The sequence below is a fragment of the Microtus pennsylvanicus genome, chromosome 9 (assembly GCF_037038515.1).
Source record: "Microtus pennsylvanicus isolate mMicPen1 chromosome 9, mMicPen1.hap1, whole genome shotgun sequence".
Lineage (NCBI taxonomy): Eukaryota > Metazoa > Chordata > Mammalia > Rodentia > Cricetidae > Microtus > Microtus pennsylvanicus.
Window position 1 is genome coordinate 73,231,924 of NC_134587.1, and position 16,920 is coordinate 73,248,843.

A 16,920-nucleotide genomic window follows, 5' to 3' on the forward strand; every position below is an offset into this window, starting at 1 on the left:
ATGGTTGTAGAGTGAACCACTTTAATTATTACAAAAACATTCTGCTATATATCTATATTACACATCTTTTCATCATCAATATGTTTTCAATGCTTTTCAAAGCAGGCTACAGACAATAGTACACTTCTTGTACCAATCTGTATAGAGAGCTGCTGCTGCTGCTTTTTTTTGTTTGTTTTTGGATAGAAGACTAAAGAACAACATCTTAAATACAAAGATAAGCAAGCCAGTCATGGTAACATGCCTTTATGAAGCTAGAATTCTTAGAGGCTCATTCAGGAAGATCAGGATTTCAAGGTCAGTCTGTGATACATACTGACCAAAACCCCAAAGCCTGAGAATGAAGATTAGCAGGAGGGGCTTCCCTAGCCTTGCCCAGTACCCTGCATTTGATGCCTTGGTACCCCAAAAATAATAAAATAACTTATTGATTTTGAAGAGTATCTCTGACTTAAAGGAGGTTTTTTTTAAAGAACAACTCAAATATGAAACCATTTATTTACTATTTTACATTTTATTTATTAGTATATTATATTATTTAAATGTGCTAGGAATTGAAACCAGGACTTAGTATCTACTAAGCCTGTATCATCCCCCTAAACCGTATTTTATATATAAAACTCCCCTAGTTTTATATTTGGAATTCAGTCATGGTAGTAAACAGCTTGTCACTGACACAGATAACTTTGGATCTGAATCTTGTTAAATTACATGGTGTGTGTCAGAGAGGGAGGGAGGGAAGAGTCATTCGGAGTTGGAAACACCCTCCCTCGCCTCACACGTTAACATGTCTTGCACAATTACCAATGGAGTCTTCTCACTTTGGACTTTATCCACACCCTAAATTTAGCAAGCTAGAATTATCTTTTAAGCACCACTTTGAGCAACCTTTTTGAAAGGAATGCCAACAAGGGGGGAAAAAAATCTGTTTCCTCACGTTTAAAATGCAATCCCTGACTCGGTCACTCAAGCAAGGAGCAGAGTTTTATTATATGCATACGACTCTGCAGAGAGAGAAATGCAGAAAATGCATCACAGATTTTAAAGGGTCAAAAGTTACCCATTCAGATTGAGACACAAGACTCCGTAACGAATTACATCCTCTGCATGTTTGGGAAACTGTACGTGGAGTTGAATAATGGCCTTCTGTGTGCCAGGGAGTTTTTCCTATTATTTAGCAGGATTTTACATAGCATCTTTTGATAGAGAAAGCAGCATTTTTTTAATATTTATTTGTTTATTATGTATACAATATTCTGTCTGTGTGTATGCCTGCAGGCCAGAAGAGGACACCAGACCCCATTACGGATGGTTGTGAGCCACCACCATGTGGTTGCTGGGAATTGAACTCAGGACCTTTGGAAGAGTAGGCAATGCTCTTAACCTCTGAGCCATCTTTCCAGCCCCCGAAAGCAGCATTTTTTAAAACTGCTGGGTAGTCAAAACCAGGACCTAGGCCAGGCTAGGCAATCGCTGATCCCTGAACTATATCCCTAGCTCTGACGCATTCTTTAAAGTGGGATTCAAAGCCTTAAAACATTAAAATCTGTGTACGAAATTGTAAGTTTATTTTAAAGTGGGGTACATGTATAAAACAATTAGAAATAATTTCCTTGAAATCTTACTTATGAAGAGAAAATCATAAAGTGGACACAGATGAAGGAGAGGACAGTTCTAAATTAGCTTTACTCAGCTACTCCTTTTAAATAGAGAGGGACTCCCAGGCCTGCGTGGGAACAATCTCACAGCTGCCCTTTCTCCCACCCTTTCCCAGCAAAGCTGAGGCTTTGAACTTGCACACTAAACTAAACTCCCTGACCCCTGCCACACTCCCCGTGTGCGGCATTTTGGAGGCACCCTTCCCACAAAGGCCCTCTGCTGGTTGTAGGCAGATGAAGCCTTCATTCCAGGCCAAGGGTAGCTCTGCCCTCCCTCCCCTGTGCTTGAGGGAAAGAGGCTGTTCAGACCGCCCTTTGTTATGTGGTCTCTTCTTGATTATACTGGGATCTTCAGGCAGAAATTAGCTTTGTTTGCTAGTTTTAGAGACAGGATCTCACCACCTAATGTCCACACTAACCTTGAACTAATAATGGTCCTCCTGCCTCATAAGCAAACACAAGACAGTTGGTTCTCAGTATTTTATCTATATATTTTATTCCAACTGAATTGAAGTTCATTTGAGTTGTATAGTCTTTTTGAAAAAATGAAATTTATGCCCTTACAATGCTGAAGCACGCATGGGCAGCTTGTATATGGTGGTCCTGTTGAACTTGTCCATATTGGCTTCAATGGTCTAAGTTGATGAGAATGACTGAGCAAGTCTTTTCCTCAATGTATAGTCTTTGGGCCTGGTTTATTTCCATGTATGGGGCTAAAGAGATAGCTCAGCCATTAAAGGCTAGGCTCACAACCAAAAATATTTTCATGTGTGATTTTTCTTATTTGCAACATTTTATTTTTAATAATAAGGTTTAAAATAAAAATATTTTATTTATGGATATGTGTTTATTTATGCTATATGTGTGGGTAGCCATGGAGACCAGAGAGGATGTCGGAGCCCATGGAGCTTAAGTTCAGGCAGGCATGAGCCATCCATTGTGAGTGCTGGGAACTGGGTCCATCTAGAAAAACAGCAAGTGCTCTTAACTGCTGAGCCATCTCTCCAACCCCCAAATTCCCAGTCTTTTATAAACAAAAAAGTCCACTGCCAAGAATCAGTGATGACATGTGGCTGTTTTCGGAAAATACGGATACTCTTCTCTCCTCGTTATGAGATGTAGCGGAGTAAACAAAACTAAGACTGGAATCCGAAGAGTGAGTTTAAAGTCAGCCTTCCTCACCTTAGCTAGGAATTCCCAGTCTAGCTCCTCAATTTTTTCCCTTTCTTTTATAAAATATTATGGAGGGTGTGTATGTGAAACAGTGTCTCGTGTACCCCAAATCTGGCTTTGAACTCAATGTGTATTCAAGGCTGGTCTTAAATGTATGTCATCTTGCCCGGCTAGTTCCTCAGTGTTTCTATGTTCAGTTTTCCCTGATGGGGAGTCAAGGATGCTTGGGCGAATGTGTAAGGAGAGAAGGAGGTCCTGAGCGGATCCGTGTAGTCGACAGATGGGAGACCCACCTGATTCTGCCCTTCTAGACATGTAACTGTCTGCCCAACTGTGTGTCTGTCCCTTCTTTATTCTTCATCACCTGACTCGGGTCAAGTCCTCAGCTGTGCTGGACGCGTTGTCCCTCCTCTATCAATAGAGGTAACAGGCTCTTTCTCTCGGGCCCGTGGCGTCGGCAAGATGGGCAAGTGTCGTGGTCTCCGTACTGCCAGGAAGCTCCACAGCCACCGACGGAACCAGAAGTGGCATGACAAACAATACAAGAAAGCCCACTTGGGCACAGCCCTGAAGGCCAATCCTTTTGGAGGTGCCTCTCATGCCAAGGGAATCGTGCTGGAAAAAGTAGGAGTTGAAGCCAAGCAGCCAAATTCTGCTATCAGGAAGTGTGTCAGGGTGCAGCTCATCAAGAACGGCAAGAAGATCACAGCTTTCGTCCCCAGTGATGGTTGCTTGAACTTCATTGAGGAAAACGATGAAGTTCTGGTTGCTGGATTTGGTCGAAAGGGTCATGCTGTAGGTGATATTCCTGGAGTCCGCTTTAAGGTTGTTAAAGTAGCCAATGTGTCCCTTTTGGCTCTGTACAAAGGCAAGAAGGAAAGACCAAGATCCTAAATTTTTGAATGGACATGAAAGCCTCCAAACCATAACAGTTATGAGCTCTCTTCACATTTCAGGTCATCGGGAGCCATGCAAACAAAGAAGGGGACTGGATAAAAAGACTGGAGGATATACGGAATGGGCTCGGGTGGCAGCTCAGTGGGCAAAGATGCTTATTACACAGTGTGAAGACCAGAGGTTGGATTCTTGGCACCCATGTAAATGACAGGAAGATTATGGTGTTTCACCACACTGTGTAATCCCAGTGCTTAGGAGGAGACCCTCAGGGCAAGTTAGCAAACTAGGGAAATTCATGAGCTCTGAATACAAGAGACCCCTGCCCCTTTATATAAGGTGAAGAAAAACCGATGAAGACACTGATGTCAACCTCTGGCCTCCGCATGCTTACACTCAAATGCACACGTACCTGTAAACATACATTTACCCACACATATACACATGGAGAGAAAAGAAATCAAAACGTGTAGCTCGTTATGCAATCCCAGCAGTCAGGAAGCAGAGACCGGAGGACTGCTGCAAATTTGAGGCTAACCTGGTCTATGTAGTGAGTTCCAGAGCAGTTGGGACTGCATAGCGAGACCCAGCATCAAAAGACAAAAGACTTGAGTAAACAACAAAAGAGCCATCTGAATGAATGCAGCTGTTGTTTTCCTTGCTGACCAGAGCTGTGTCATAGGACTTCAGTCAGGATTTGCTCTACTTTAGTGGAAATAGGGGACATCCACTGAACGTGCCGTCCATAGAGAACCTGACATGGGTAATCTTTCTCTGTCAAATGTATTCACCAGCTAGCACTTATTTACGGGGTGCCTTGTAGACAGCAGTACTGTTCCAGTGACCGAGCACTAAATGATTTCGACCCCCCCAGGATATTGGGTCCTGAGGGACATGGCTATTAAACAAACATGCATATGCATACCCACAACCACAATCGGCCAGGCAGTGTCTGTCTATGCTAAACTGAGCTGGGCATGGGATAAAGTCTTTCCAAGCAGGAGGGGGTCTCAGCTAAGGGCAGAAGAATGGCAGGAGATAAGAGTTGAGACAGAAGGACAGATAGAAGAACTTGGGGGCCCAACAGATCGTAGACTGAAGAAAAGCAAATTCCACGTACCTGGAGCACAGCAAGCCAGGGAGAAGAAAGGTACGAGATGGGATTCAAGGGACACAGCGAGACCACGTAGGGCCGAGCAGCAATCGTAAGGAGTTTCAGTTATGGCAATGAGACTTAAATAGAGAAATGAGAGCGTCTGAATTTTAATAAAAATAAAAGTGTGGGAATGGATGGAGAAAAGTCAGGTTGAAGCCTTGTAAATGGGCTTGGCATGAGACAGTAAGGAGAGCAAACGGGAGAGGGGACTGGGAGTGCAGCTTAATGGTAGAATAATTGTTTAGCATGGGGAAACCGCGGATTCAGTCTATAGCACTGGAAGAAGAAAAGGAGGAGAAGAAGGGAGAGAAGGAAGAGGAGAAAGAGCAGAAGAAGAGAAGGAGGGGAGGGGCAGGAGGAGGAGAATTTAAGGCATATTTTAGAGGTAAAAAAAAAAACCAACAAAATTTTCTGATAGGTTGCATGTGGGAAGGGAGGGGATTAAACTCAGGTAGTCTCTAATGCTGAAGCCTGTACTTCCTAGGTGTGTCCACAAGACTAGTGAGGCCGAAGAAGGGAATCAGTTGGAACTCCCGTAGAAATGGCATTTTAATACTCAGCTGTAGCTTTTAAATAATGTTCCTCTCAGAAAGTACCGGGGCTCTCTGGAGAAATGGCTGATGCAATCTTGCTGTTTCTGGAAATCCGGGAAACATTCCAAGATTACGTGACAAGGGACATAGTAGCCAAAATGAAAAGACTTCTGTTGGCAATAGTCCGGTCAACCTAAGTATAACTTTTGGGAAAAAAACTCATCACATGTACAGAATTCCTTGAGACCGGATGAGACTGACAGGAACAGCAGGGAGCAAACGCTGGGTGTTGATTGAAGGCCACTGGAGCGCTAGGCTCATTACTGTAAACACCGGTTCACGAAGGGAAGGAGTCAGGCATTTTCCCTGCCTTCTCCATGCGAGTGGCATTCCGGGTGATCAAATAACCAGCTACAGATGGAAAGGCCTACTTACAGAGTAGTTCCCATTAAAAGAATGCCAAAGGAAATGAAACTAGAAAATTCCCATTTCATAATCTTAATGAAGTCATGAAATTAAGCAACAGTCACGGTATGGTTCTGTTAAAGCCACCAGGGCAAAGAAGATGTGGACATTTATAACAAATCTACCTCTCCAAAGAGTTTCAGGGGTTTCCCTGGTCTCTCCCTAACCCCAAAAAGCCTCACCCATCAAGACGTCTCTCACTCTTCTCCAAATCACTCCCAACCTGCCTCAGGTGCCCAGGCTGCCCTATCCCTTCACGGTCCCATCGCCCATCCCCCCTCAGTCCACCCCCACCCCCAGTTTACCCAGGAGATCCCTTCTATTTCCCCTTCCCAGGGAAATCCATGCATCCCTCTTTGGGCCCTTTTTGTTATCTAGTTTCTCTGGGGCTATGAATTGAATGTTGGTTATCCTGTCTCTGACTCCTAATATCCACTTATGAATGAGTACATGCTTCTCTTTCCGGGTCTGGGCTAACTCACTCAGGATGATTTGTTTTTCTAGTTCCATCTATTTGCCTGAAAATTTCATAATGTCATTGCTTTTTTGAAATAATTTATTTTTATTTTATGTGCATTGGTGTTTTGCCTGCATGTATATCTGTCTATTTGTGTGAGGGTGTCAGATTTGGGAGTTACAGACAAAGTAGTGAGCTTCCCTATGGGTGCTGGGAATCAAACCTGGGTCCTCTGGAAAAGCAGTCAATGCTCTTAACCGCTGAGTCATCTCTCCAGCCCCTGACATCATTGTTTTTAACAGCAGAGTAATACTCCATTGTGAAATGTACTACATTTTCTTTATTCATTCTTCAGTTGAGGAGCATCTAAGTTGTTTCCAGGTTCTGGATATTACAAATAGTGCTGCTATGAACATAGTGGAGCAAGTGTCCTTGTGGTATGATTAAGCATCCTTTGAATATATGCCCAAGATTGGTATAGCTGGGTCTTGAGGTAGATTGATACCCTTTTTCCTGAGAAACTCTCATACCGATTTCCAAAGTGACTGTACAAGTTTGCACTCCCACCAGCAATGGAAGAGTGTTCCTCTTACTCCACATCCTCTCCAACGTAAGTTGTCATCAGTGTTTTTGCTCTTAGCCATTCTGACAGGTGTAAGATTGTATCTTAGAGTCATTTTGATTTGCATTTCCCTGAGGACTAAGGAAGCTGAACAATTCTTTTTTTTTAATTGATATTTATTGAGCTCTACATTTTTCTCTGCTCCTCTCCCTGCCTCTCCCCTCCCCTCCCCTCTTCAATCCTCCCCCAAGGTCCCCATGCTCCCAATTTACTCAGGAGATCTTGTCTTTTTATACTTTCGCTGAACAATTCTTTATGTGTATTGATCATTTAAGATTCTTCTGTTGAGAATTCTCTGTTTAGACCTATATCCATTTTTTAAATTGGATTATTGGTATTTTGATGACCCCAGTTAAGACTCCTAGCAATAGAGGAGCGGGGGCCTGAACTGGCTATCTACCATAATCAGATTGGTGACTACCCTAATTGTCATCAGAGAGCCTTTATCCAGTAACTGATGGAAGCAGATACAGTGATCCACAGCCAAGCATGGGAGGCAAACTGCAGGAGTCCTCCTGAAGAAAGGGAGGAGGGATTATACGAGCCGGGAGGGCAAGGTCATGATGAGGGAACCCACAGAGACAGCTAACCTGAGCTCGTGGGAGCACGTGGACTCTGGATAGATAGACCAACAGTTAGGGAGCCTGAAAGGGAACCGACCTAGGCCCTCTGCATGTGTGTGACAGTTGTGTAGCTTGAACTGTTTGTAAGACTCCTAGCAGTGAGACCAGAACCTGTCCCTGGTGCTTAGCTGGCTTTTACCTCTCCCAGTCTTGATGCAGGAGGAGGAACTTGGTTCTAGCAAAACCTGATGTGTCATGTTTTGTTCTAACCCATGGGAGGCCTGTTCCTTTCTGAATGGAAACAGAGAAGTGGATGGGGAGTGGGAGAGATGGAGTTCGGGGTGAATGGGGTGAAGAAGGAATGGGAGGAAAGGAAGGAGGAGAAACTGGTCAGTATGTAAAGTAAATTTTAAAAATGTTAATTAAATAATATGATTAAAAAAAGCTACACCTCAAGCCAGAAAAGTGGGATTTAGAGGAATAAATTAAATGCTACCAAGTGAAAGAAATTGAAAGAAGAACATAGCTCAGAGAGCATCTGCCTAGCATGTATAAGGCCTGAGTTTGATCCTCCAGAAACTTACAAAAATACTAAGAACAAGCAATATGCTAAATGCAGTTGTCGGAGACTTTCTAGGACAAATGGCCCTGTTTATTTGCTTTGTACATACTAACCGTTAGCTGTGCCACTAAGTCATACCTCTCAAAACAACATGAAAAAAAGTCGCTACTTGGTCTGTTACAATCAACTACATTAGAAGCTAGGGTATAAGCTGGGTGGTAGTGGCACAGGCCTTTAATCCCAGCACTCTGTAGGCAGAGGCAGGAAGATCTCTGTGAGTTTGAGGACAGCCTGGTCTACAGAGCAAGTGCTAGTATAGCCAAGGCTAGTACACAAAGAAACCCTGCCTCGAAAAACCAACAGAGAAAAACAAAAAAGAGGGAGGAGGAGGAAGAGAAGTAGAAGGAGAAGGAGAAAAGAAGAAGGAAGAGGAGGAGGAGAAGGAGGAAGAGGAGAAGGAAGAAGAGGAGAAGAAAGAGGAGAAGAAAGAGGAGAAGAAAAAAGAAGATTTTATTTGGGCTAAGCCCTCTCATTCATCTTCCTTGGTGGTAAATCACTTACCTCACATGGTGATAAAGCTTGAATAAAGAAGCAAGCAAAATAACTCATTGTAAATCCTGAAATACTGAAGAGGCATAACCAAATGCCAACTTTCTCTAATTACAGAGAACTCATGTGATAGGGACTGACAGGTAGGGAAACTGGACATGTACAATTGTACCACGGGAAAGTCTGTTGTTCTGTTTTTAAACATTTTGTATCACAGAGAGATAATTATAGTTGCTAGAAGAACCAGGGAGAACACGCTCTCCATGAAACTGAGCTTTCGGGCACAGTAAAGAAAATGGCTGAAAAACAGGAGGCCAAGGGAAGACAATTGGAGGGGTCTACAGGAAGCAGACAGCAGGAACTGACCTCATGGGAGAATGAGCTTTGGGATAGATCGTGTCCTACCCTAAAAAAAATTGACTGCAGCAAACACAAAATGGAAGCATGGAGCAAAAAGGGAAGCTGAACAGTCCTGGAGTCTTGAGGGTGAAAGGGACCGTGGGAGATGAGATGAGTTTCTATCATAGGAAGAAAGTCGAGTTAGTCCAGTTTCCAATATGGGTTCTCCCCTAACTCTTCTGATGGATAGTTCATGTTCACGGCACTCTTTAGTTTATAGGTATAGTCTCAATTGTTCAAAGATTTTTGTTTCACTATGATTCTGACATGCTTCGACTGACTTTCCAAATACAAATTTCCGTGCGTTCGTGATAAAGGGCTTTTGAGTACCACAGGTCTAGAGTCTTAGGCAAGGACCTAGGGTGCTGGACACAGTCACCAAATAACAGCCAGGGGTAGTGACTCTTGGTTTTGTTGTCTCACACCCATGGAGATTAGAGCTGCTGTGGGTGTATGCAAAGTGAAAATTTATTAGGGAGAATTCCAGAAAGGAAAAAAATGAGACTTTGAGGAAAAGTGAGAAATTATTGGAAAATGAAATAAGCTCCCAACAGAGGGCTGGGTTTCCAAAAAGGAAAAAGCCATTTCTTGTCTTGAATTTTTGTAGTCATAGCAGAAACTGAGGTAATTGCTATAGAGATTGATCAGCTCTAGTTATCATGAGTGAAGCCAATGGTGGACCCATACACTAGGCATGTTGTCCTGGCCTGGGGAGATAATCACACGCTGTTTATGCACTGCCCACCAAGTTAGAGGTGGTGGAATCCCCCTCCTGTTCAGCTTTGACTCAGATTTTGTGAGCTATTGACCTTGGCTCTCTGCTCATCACTTGACTGGTATTTCTGCCTAATGTTGGAAGTGAGTCAGCGCTATTGGTTATTTTAAGCTCTCTTTGTTCCTTATGGTGACTCCAGTTATTCTGAGTTAACTCTTTGTCTACAAGGTGGTCTGCAGCTTATTGAAACAGGTGGAGGCATTTTTAGAAGCTATCGCTACTTGGTCTGTTACAATCAACTACATTAGAAGCTAGGGTATAAGCTGGGTGGTAGTGGCGCACGTCTTTAATCCCAGCACTCTGTAGGCAGAGGCAGGAAGATCTCTGTGAGTTCGAGGACAGCCTGGTCTACAGAGCAAGTGCTAGTATAGCCAAGGCTAGTACACAAAGAAACCCTGCCTCGAAAAACCAAAAAAGAAAAAGAAAAAAGAAAAAGAGGAAGGAGGAGGAAGAGGAGGAGAAGGAGGAGAAAAGAAGAAGGAAGAGAAAGAGAAGGAGGAGGAGGAGGAGGAGGAGAAAAAACATATTTCATTTGGGCTATAGGCCTTCTCATTCATCTTTCTCAGTACTCAAGACCCTGCCACTTCAGCCCTTAATTTTCTTTTAAATCCAGTCTTTGTCCTGTGACATAAGTGAACAACCTTACTCTTTCAGTGTACCATGGAGAGTGACAGTGGGCCACGTGAATCAAAGTAGTGGCCCAACCTGCAGTTTTCACTATGGGCCCTACCCCCCTACTAAATACAGGGCATATCTCCTATCTCACTAGTATGTTCTTCAAACTAACTAGTGAGTCCTTGAGCCCAAAGCTGTCTTTACAATGAATGTTAAAGTGCTTATGGTCCCATATGAAAAACGCTATAGTGGTTGTCTTGTTCTCTTACCAGGCCAGGTTCGTCTCACCAGCGACACAGTACAGCAGTCACTGAAACAAAATGTACTCATGGGCAGCCCAAAACAAGTAGACAGGAACCCCAAATCTCAAGCACTCCTCCCTGGTGATATCTAGGGGTACTTACAAGACAGAAACAGGGTGGTCTGGAAAGTGTGGGAACAGGCTATGGTGTTACGCTCATCATGGAATGCATGCCAAGAACTTGGCACGGGCACTCTCAGGTTGGCACTTCGGCACAAGTGAAGTGCAATTTACCTCTGATTTCCTGTGGGGGAAATTGCCACCATGACCCCAGGGTCAGGTGATATTCACAGCAAGCTAACGGAGCATGCTGTTGCACCACCTCTAAACCTGGGGATAATAACAAATGGCTCAAAGCAAATGTGGCTGGAAGACTTTTCTTTTTTTTTTTTTTTGAGACAGGGTTTCTCTGTGGTTTTGGAGCCTGTCCTGGATTGAGCTCTTGTAGACCAAGCTGGTCTCGAACTCACAGAGATCCGCCTGCCTCTGCCTCCCAAGTGCTGGGATTAAAGGCGTGCGCTACCACCGCCCGGCCTTGCTTAGAGTATTTCAAAACCTGCTATGAACCGTGTTTGGGCCACAGAGACCTTGACAGCCACCTGAGGAATAGCGTCATGTTTCAATCCCTTGTAGTTGCTATTTTCAGGAAAATAAAGAAACTATTGCTCCTTTAGACTTTCTCTCATTTTGCTTTTCCTTATGAAGTTAATTTTAACCAAAAACTGTTTTAGTGTTTGGTATGGATTTTTATTTTTTATTTTTAGAGCCAGGTTTGGTGAGAGAATGCAGTCGAGGTTGGGCTTGAACTGCTGATCCTCTTTCGTCAACATCTCAAAGGCTGAGAGGACAAGTTCGTTCCACCGCGGCCCCAAACTGTTCAGGATATAGTCCCTGGAAAGCTGAGAAGTCTTCCTGGATCCTTAGGTAAGGGCTTCCTGCAAGTGACGGTAGTCTTCTGTTTCCCGTCACAGGAATATCTAAAATGTAATCCCTTTATACATGAATGCACGTGATACCTATTTTAGATAAGTACATGAATGTATCTACGTCCATAGTGCGTGAGTGACTTGTAAAAGCTGAGGTCATCTAGTGCCTGCCTGGCTGTGTCCATCGCCTTCTCAGTCTGCCTTCCCTCACGTCAACACTGTCTACTCTGCCCCTCAGAGTAGGCATCATCTACCTGCGCTTGTAAATCTAGGCTTCACCTTTGACCTTCGCATGAGCCTACACAAACCTAGCACTGATATTCTTTTTTTAAAAAAAGCACTGTTATATACACGTAGTCCCACATTACCTTGTACATTGTCCATGCATTATTTAGCAAGGTTACTTGGTTTAGCTTTGCATCCCTGAAAAAACAAACAAACAAACAAACAAACAAAAAACAAAATCGAAACACATGGCTGGAGAATCCTCAGGCTAGTGTGGTGTGACACCAAAACGCCTGCTCTTTGTCCTCGTGTTTTTGCTGTATGAACCAAAAGCTACTTATTTATCCTTGCGGTCCAGAGCCCATATCTTTACATATAATTATTTGCATTTGATAGTTGCGTTGATTCTTTTCCCACCTTTACATGGATTTCAGTGTATGAAAACATCTCGCTGGCCCTTAGCACTTTTTTTATTATTATTATTTTTAAAATATTTATTTATTTATTTATTATATATACAATGTTCTGTCTGTGTGTATTGCAGGCCAGAAGAGGGCACCAGACCTCTCTACAGATGGTTGTGAGACACCATGTGGTTGCTGGGAATTGAACTCAGGACCTTTGGAAGAGCAGGCAATGCTCTTAACCGCTGAGCCATCTCTCCAGCCCCCTTAGCACTTTTTAACTGAAATTTTATGTACAAACCATAATGTTCCATTTTAGGGCAATCATACCACTAACCACATTCAGGACATTTTTAGCATCCTAAAAGCAAACCCCGTAAATGTTCTCATTTATCCTCCATTTCCCCCTCCATCTCCTAGGAACCACTGGTCTTTGCTGTGACATTATTGATATGGGTACTCTGGAGATTTCACGTCAGTAAAGTTATAAACATGTGCCTTTATGACTGGCTTATTTTGCTTTGCATAATGTCTTGAAGGTTCATCCATTTTGTAGTATGCATCAGCATCTCACAGCTGAGGCCACAGTTCAGGGATGCAGCATGTGTCTGGCATGGGTAAGGCCGCAGGTTCAATTCCCAGCACTAAACATGATCACCAAACAAAACAGAACAAACCAAAAACTTTCATTAATTATGGCTAAGCAAAATCCTACTGTGTGTACTGTAAACAGAGACTGTGCTTCCTCTTCCCAGCTGCCCAGACCCGAATAGTCACACAGAAATTATATTAATTATAACACTGTTTAACTGATGGCTCAGAAATATTTCTAGCTAGCTCTTACATCTTATATTAACCCATTTCTATTAGTCTATATATTGCCATGTGGCCATGTCATTACCTCATTTTCTACATGTCTTGTTTCTTCGGTGGCTAGTTGGCATCCCCTTGACACTGCCTACTCTCTCTCTCTCCCTCTCTCTCTCTCTCTCTCTCTCTCTCTCTCTCTCTCTTTCTCTCTCTCTGTCCATATCTCAGTTTGGATTTCCCACCTGGCTTTACTCTGTTAAGCCATTGGCCAAAACAGTTTTGTTCATCAACCAATAAAAGCAAAACATATACAGAAGGACCTCCCACATCAATGTATCTATCACCCTTATTTTCTTTCTAGTTTTTTGTCATCATAGTGAAGTGGCGCTGGTAGTCAACTTCTGCAGAAGAAGAAAGGTTTGTTTCATCGTTATGCCGATTCTAGTACGTAATCTATTGGCCAGGTTGCTTTGGACCTGTGGCGAATCATCCAGGGAGTTCATGGCAGAGCACAATCACTCCCCTCAAAGGCTTGTTTGGATGTGAACTATTATCCCAAAGTTTCACATGACAAAAACTTGGTCTCCAAATTGAGGCACTACTTAAAGGTGGTAGAACCTTTCGAAGGAAGGCCTGGCAGGAAGCGTTTGGATCATCAGAGGCCTGGCTTCAAAGGAAACATTGGAGATATGGTCCTAGTCATTCTTCCTGCCTCCCACTTGAGTGTGTGTGTGTGTGTGTGTGTGCCTGCCTGTCTTTCCAGATGCTACAGGAGGAGCAGTCTTTTTCATTTTCTCCCACCATGATCTACTGTGTTACCACATACTCAAAGGCATAGAACATCTGGGACTATAAGCCAAAATAATCTTTCCTCCCTTATAAGAACAGTCTCATTCCAGGCAGTGGTGGCGCACGCCTTTAATCCCAGCACTTGGGAGGCAGAGGCGAGTGGATCTCTGTGAGTTCGAGGCCTGGTCTACAAGAGCTATTTGCAGGACAGCTAGGAGTGTTACATAGAGAAACCCTGTCTTAAACCCCCCCCCCAAAAAAAACCGTCTCACCAGGCAGTGGTGGCATATGCCTTTCTTTAATCCCAGAACTCAGGAGGCAGTCGCAGTTGGACCTCTGAGTTCAAGGCCAGCCTGGTCGGGAGAGTTCCTTGCTGTTATGTAGAGAAACCCTGTCTTGGGAATGGGGGAGAACACTCTCAAGTATTAACACAGCAATGAATGCCTGACTGGCAAAACCTCCAGGATCACTCAGGGAAACAAGCCTTTGATATGGGCCTTAGGTGATGTCTGCCCTATGAGCTATAGTGTTTATCCATTTTTTTTTTCTGTTGAACTGATTTCACTGCTTAAGAAGATTGTAGCTGTGAACATTCATGTCCAAATTTTTGTATCAGTACAAGAATTTAGTTGTCTTGGTTATATATCTAGGAAGAGAATTGCTGAATCCTGTTCAACTCCGTTAAGTCTGTTTAATTCTCAGAAAAGCTGTCAGACTGTTCCACAACATTTTCACCACTTCATTCACCACCGTGAGGGCATTTCATATTCTTTCCCAGATTCCCCAAGTCCTTGCCAAAGTTTTCAGTTTTGTTCATTTTAGCCATTCTAGTGAATGTGACTTTGTAATTCTCTCCCTTCCTTCCTTCCTTCCTTCCTTCCTTCCTTCCTTCCTTCCTTCCTTCCTTTTTTCCTTCCTTCCTTCCTTCCTTCCTTCCTTCCTTCCTTTCGAGTCAGGCCTTCACGTAGCTTCATGAGGTGCTGGGAATTATAATTCATTGTCTTGTGCATGCTAGGCACACATGCCCCCCAAATAAACTGCATTATTATTTAGCCAAGGCTGGCCTGGATCTTCCCGTCTTAGCCTCCCAAATACGGGTATTATAGTTTTGTGCTGCTATGCCTGATAATAACTATGTAAGCATTTACATGATTCCAAAGTCAAAACCATGTGTGTGTGAGAGAGAGGGGGAAGTGTCTAGCTTTCATTCTTCTTACTGCTTTCTTATAGAACTAAAGTCATAAACACAGGGATGGGACCACCTACAATGCTGGGCTCTCCCCCATTAGTCATTAATAGAGAAAATGCCTTACAACTGTATCTCATGAAGGCATTTTCTCAGCTGAGGCTCCTTCTTCTCCAATGACTCTAGCTTGTGTCAAGTTGTTACAAAATAAGCCTGTACACCCTACATGTAATTATTTTTATGAGTTTGTTGTTTAGGTTCCATTTCTACAAAAAAAATGCGTACATTTTTGCTATCTATTTTCCCATCTTTTTTACAAGGCAAAACTTACACTGTGTCCCCTCTACTCTTTTCACTCATTATATATCCCGGAGTTTCACAACATTACACAAAGATTGCTGTCTTTTTCTCAGTGCAGCTGTACCGAGCAGCATTGTGTGGATGCAGATCCATGCAGCTTCAATGCGTGCATGGACCGTGATCAATTCAGTCTGTCCTCTGTGTGTTGGACATAGAGGTTCGGGATACATTTGTTGCCCGGCTACATTGTGCCAGGCACTAGGAGTAAAGGCAAGGCCAACTCTGGCTTCAGGAAGCTCAGCGAGAGATCTCTACAATAAAGAGCCTTCCTTAAGTCCAAGAGGACGCCTGGATCCACTGAAAACAAGGGGCACATGTTACCAAGAAGAAACGTCCCACACAGAATGAACACAATAACCTCTTATTGACCAGCGCCATGCTGCACTTGGGCTTTTGTGTGGGAAGGTTCTTTTGGATGTGCTTAACAGTGATTGATCAGGAGTGCCACCAATTGGTCAATGTAGGAAAAGCCAAGCGAAAGAGACCTTGAGTTAGGATTCTAATGACCAAATTTTCTCGGAAAGAAGAAACACAAGTTACTGCTAGTGCTGTGGCCTAACCACAGGAGTGACATCTGTATGACCTTTATGCCTATCAGATGCTGTTCTAAGCATTTACGTGCATTAAACTTAAAAATAAATTCTCCCAACAGTCCTAAGAAGTGGGAACTCATTATCTAAAAAAATTTCCCCAATGCAGAAACTAAGACACAGAGATCTGAGCTATTGCACTTATGCAAAATGTCACACAGGAAAAGGGGGGCAGTTAGGCATCACAGGGTAGTTGCAGACAATGCACCATGAAGTGCGTGTTGTGGAGCTCAAGGGATTGTTGACTGGAGAAATGGCTCAGCCCTTAAAGGCTGGGCTCACAACCAAAATATGGCTCGGCAGTTAAAGGCATGCCATGACTAACAACCTTCACAAACTCAAGTTCAGCGAACCAGACTTCCTGACTTCCACAGGGTCCAGGAACGCACGAGACAACATGGTTAAACGTATGAACTAAATATTTACAAAAATAGAGTAATTACTTGTAACAATAACCTCTATTAAGAGAAGTGTATGCTCTTAGGAGCATATGAACATCCTTTACTGGCTTCTACAGACCCAGATGCACAGGCGATACACGGATATGCTTGTGGACTAAAAAAACACACACATTACAATATTCCTCAAAAGAAGTATACTCATAATAATGTATGCTCTAAGGTATCCAGGATTAGTGACTCAGCTTAAAATTCAAACCAAAACTAAGGATCCTCTTAAGTTCACGTCAGACGGGTAATGTGCCCACGTCGTAACAAGGTTTAATGGGCGGCACATATCACGCACTAGCGTGAAACCCCAATCATCACGCTTATGAACCATGAAAGGATCGGGTTTTCTGCGTGCGAGAGGAACAGTCAAGTCAGTCCTACAGGTTTTACAGAGAGGGCGACTGATATAGTGCGGCCCTATTTAGCTTCTGCACACAAAATCTCTTACAATTAAAATCT

General features: G+C 43.2%; 1 protein-coding gene and 1 non-coding gene across 2 annotated transcripts; one reads left to right on the plus strand and one right to left on the minus strand.

The window, feature by feature from the left end:
* Positions 1–3,267: 3,267 nt before the first annotated feature.
* Positions 3,268–3,734, plus strand: LOC142856892 (small ribosomal subunit protein uS12-like). The gene has a single exon (XM_075984531.1). It carries the CDS (start codon positions 3,294–3,296, stop codon positions 3,723–3,725), a length of 432 nt encoding a protein of 143 aa, XP_075840646.1. The 5' UTR covers positions 3,268–3,293; the 3' UTR covers positions 3,726–3,734.
* Positions 3,735–16,695: 12,961 nt separating this feature from the next.
* Positions 16,696–16,800, minus strand: LOC142858047 (small nucleolar RNA U13). The gene has a single exon (XR_012911940.1). It is a non-coding gene; the product is annotated as a small nucleolar RNA U13 (small nucleolar RNA).
* Positions 16,801–16,920: the final 120 nt, after the last annotated feature.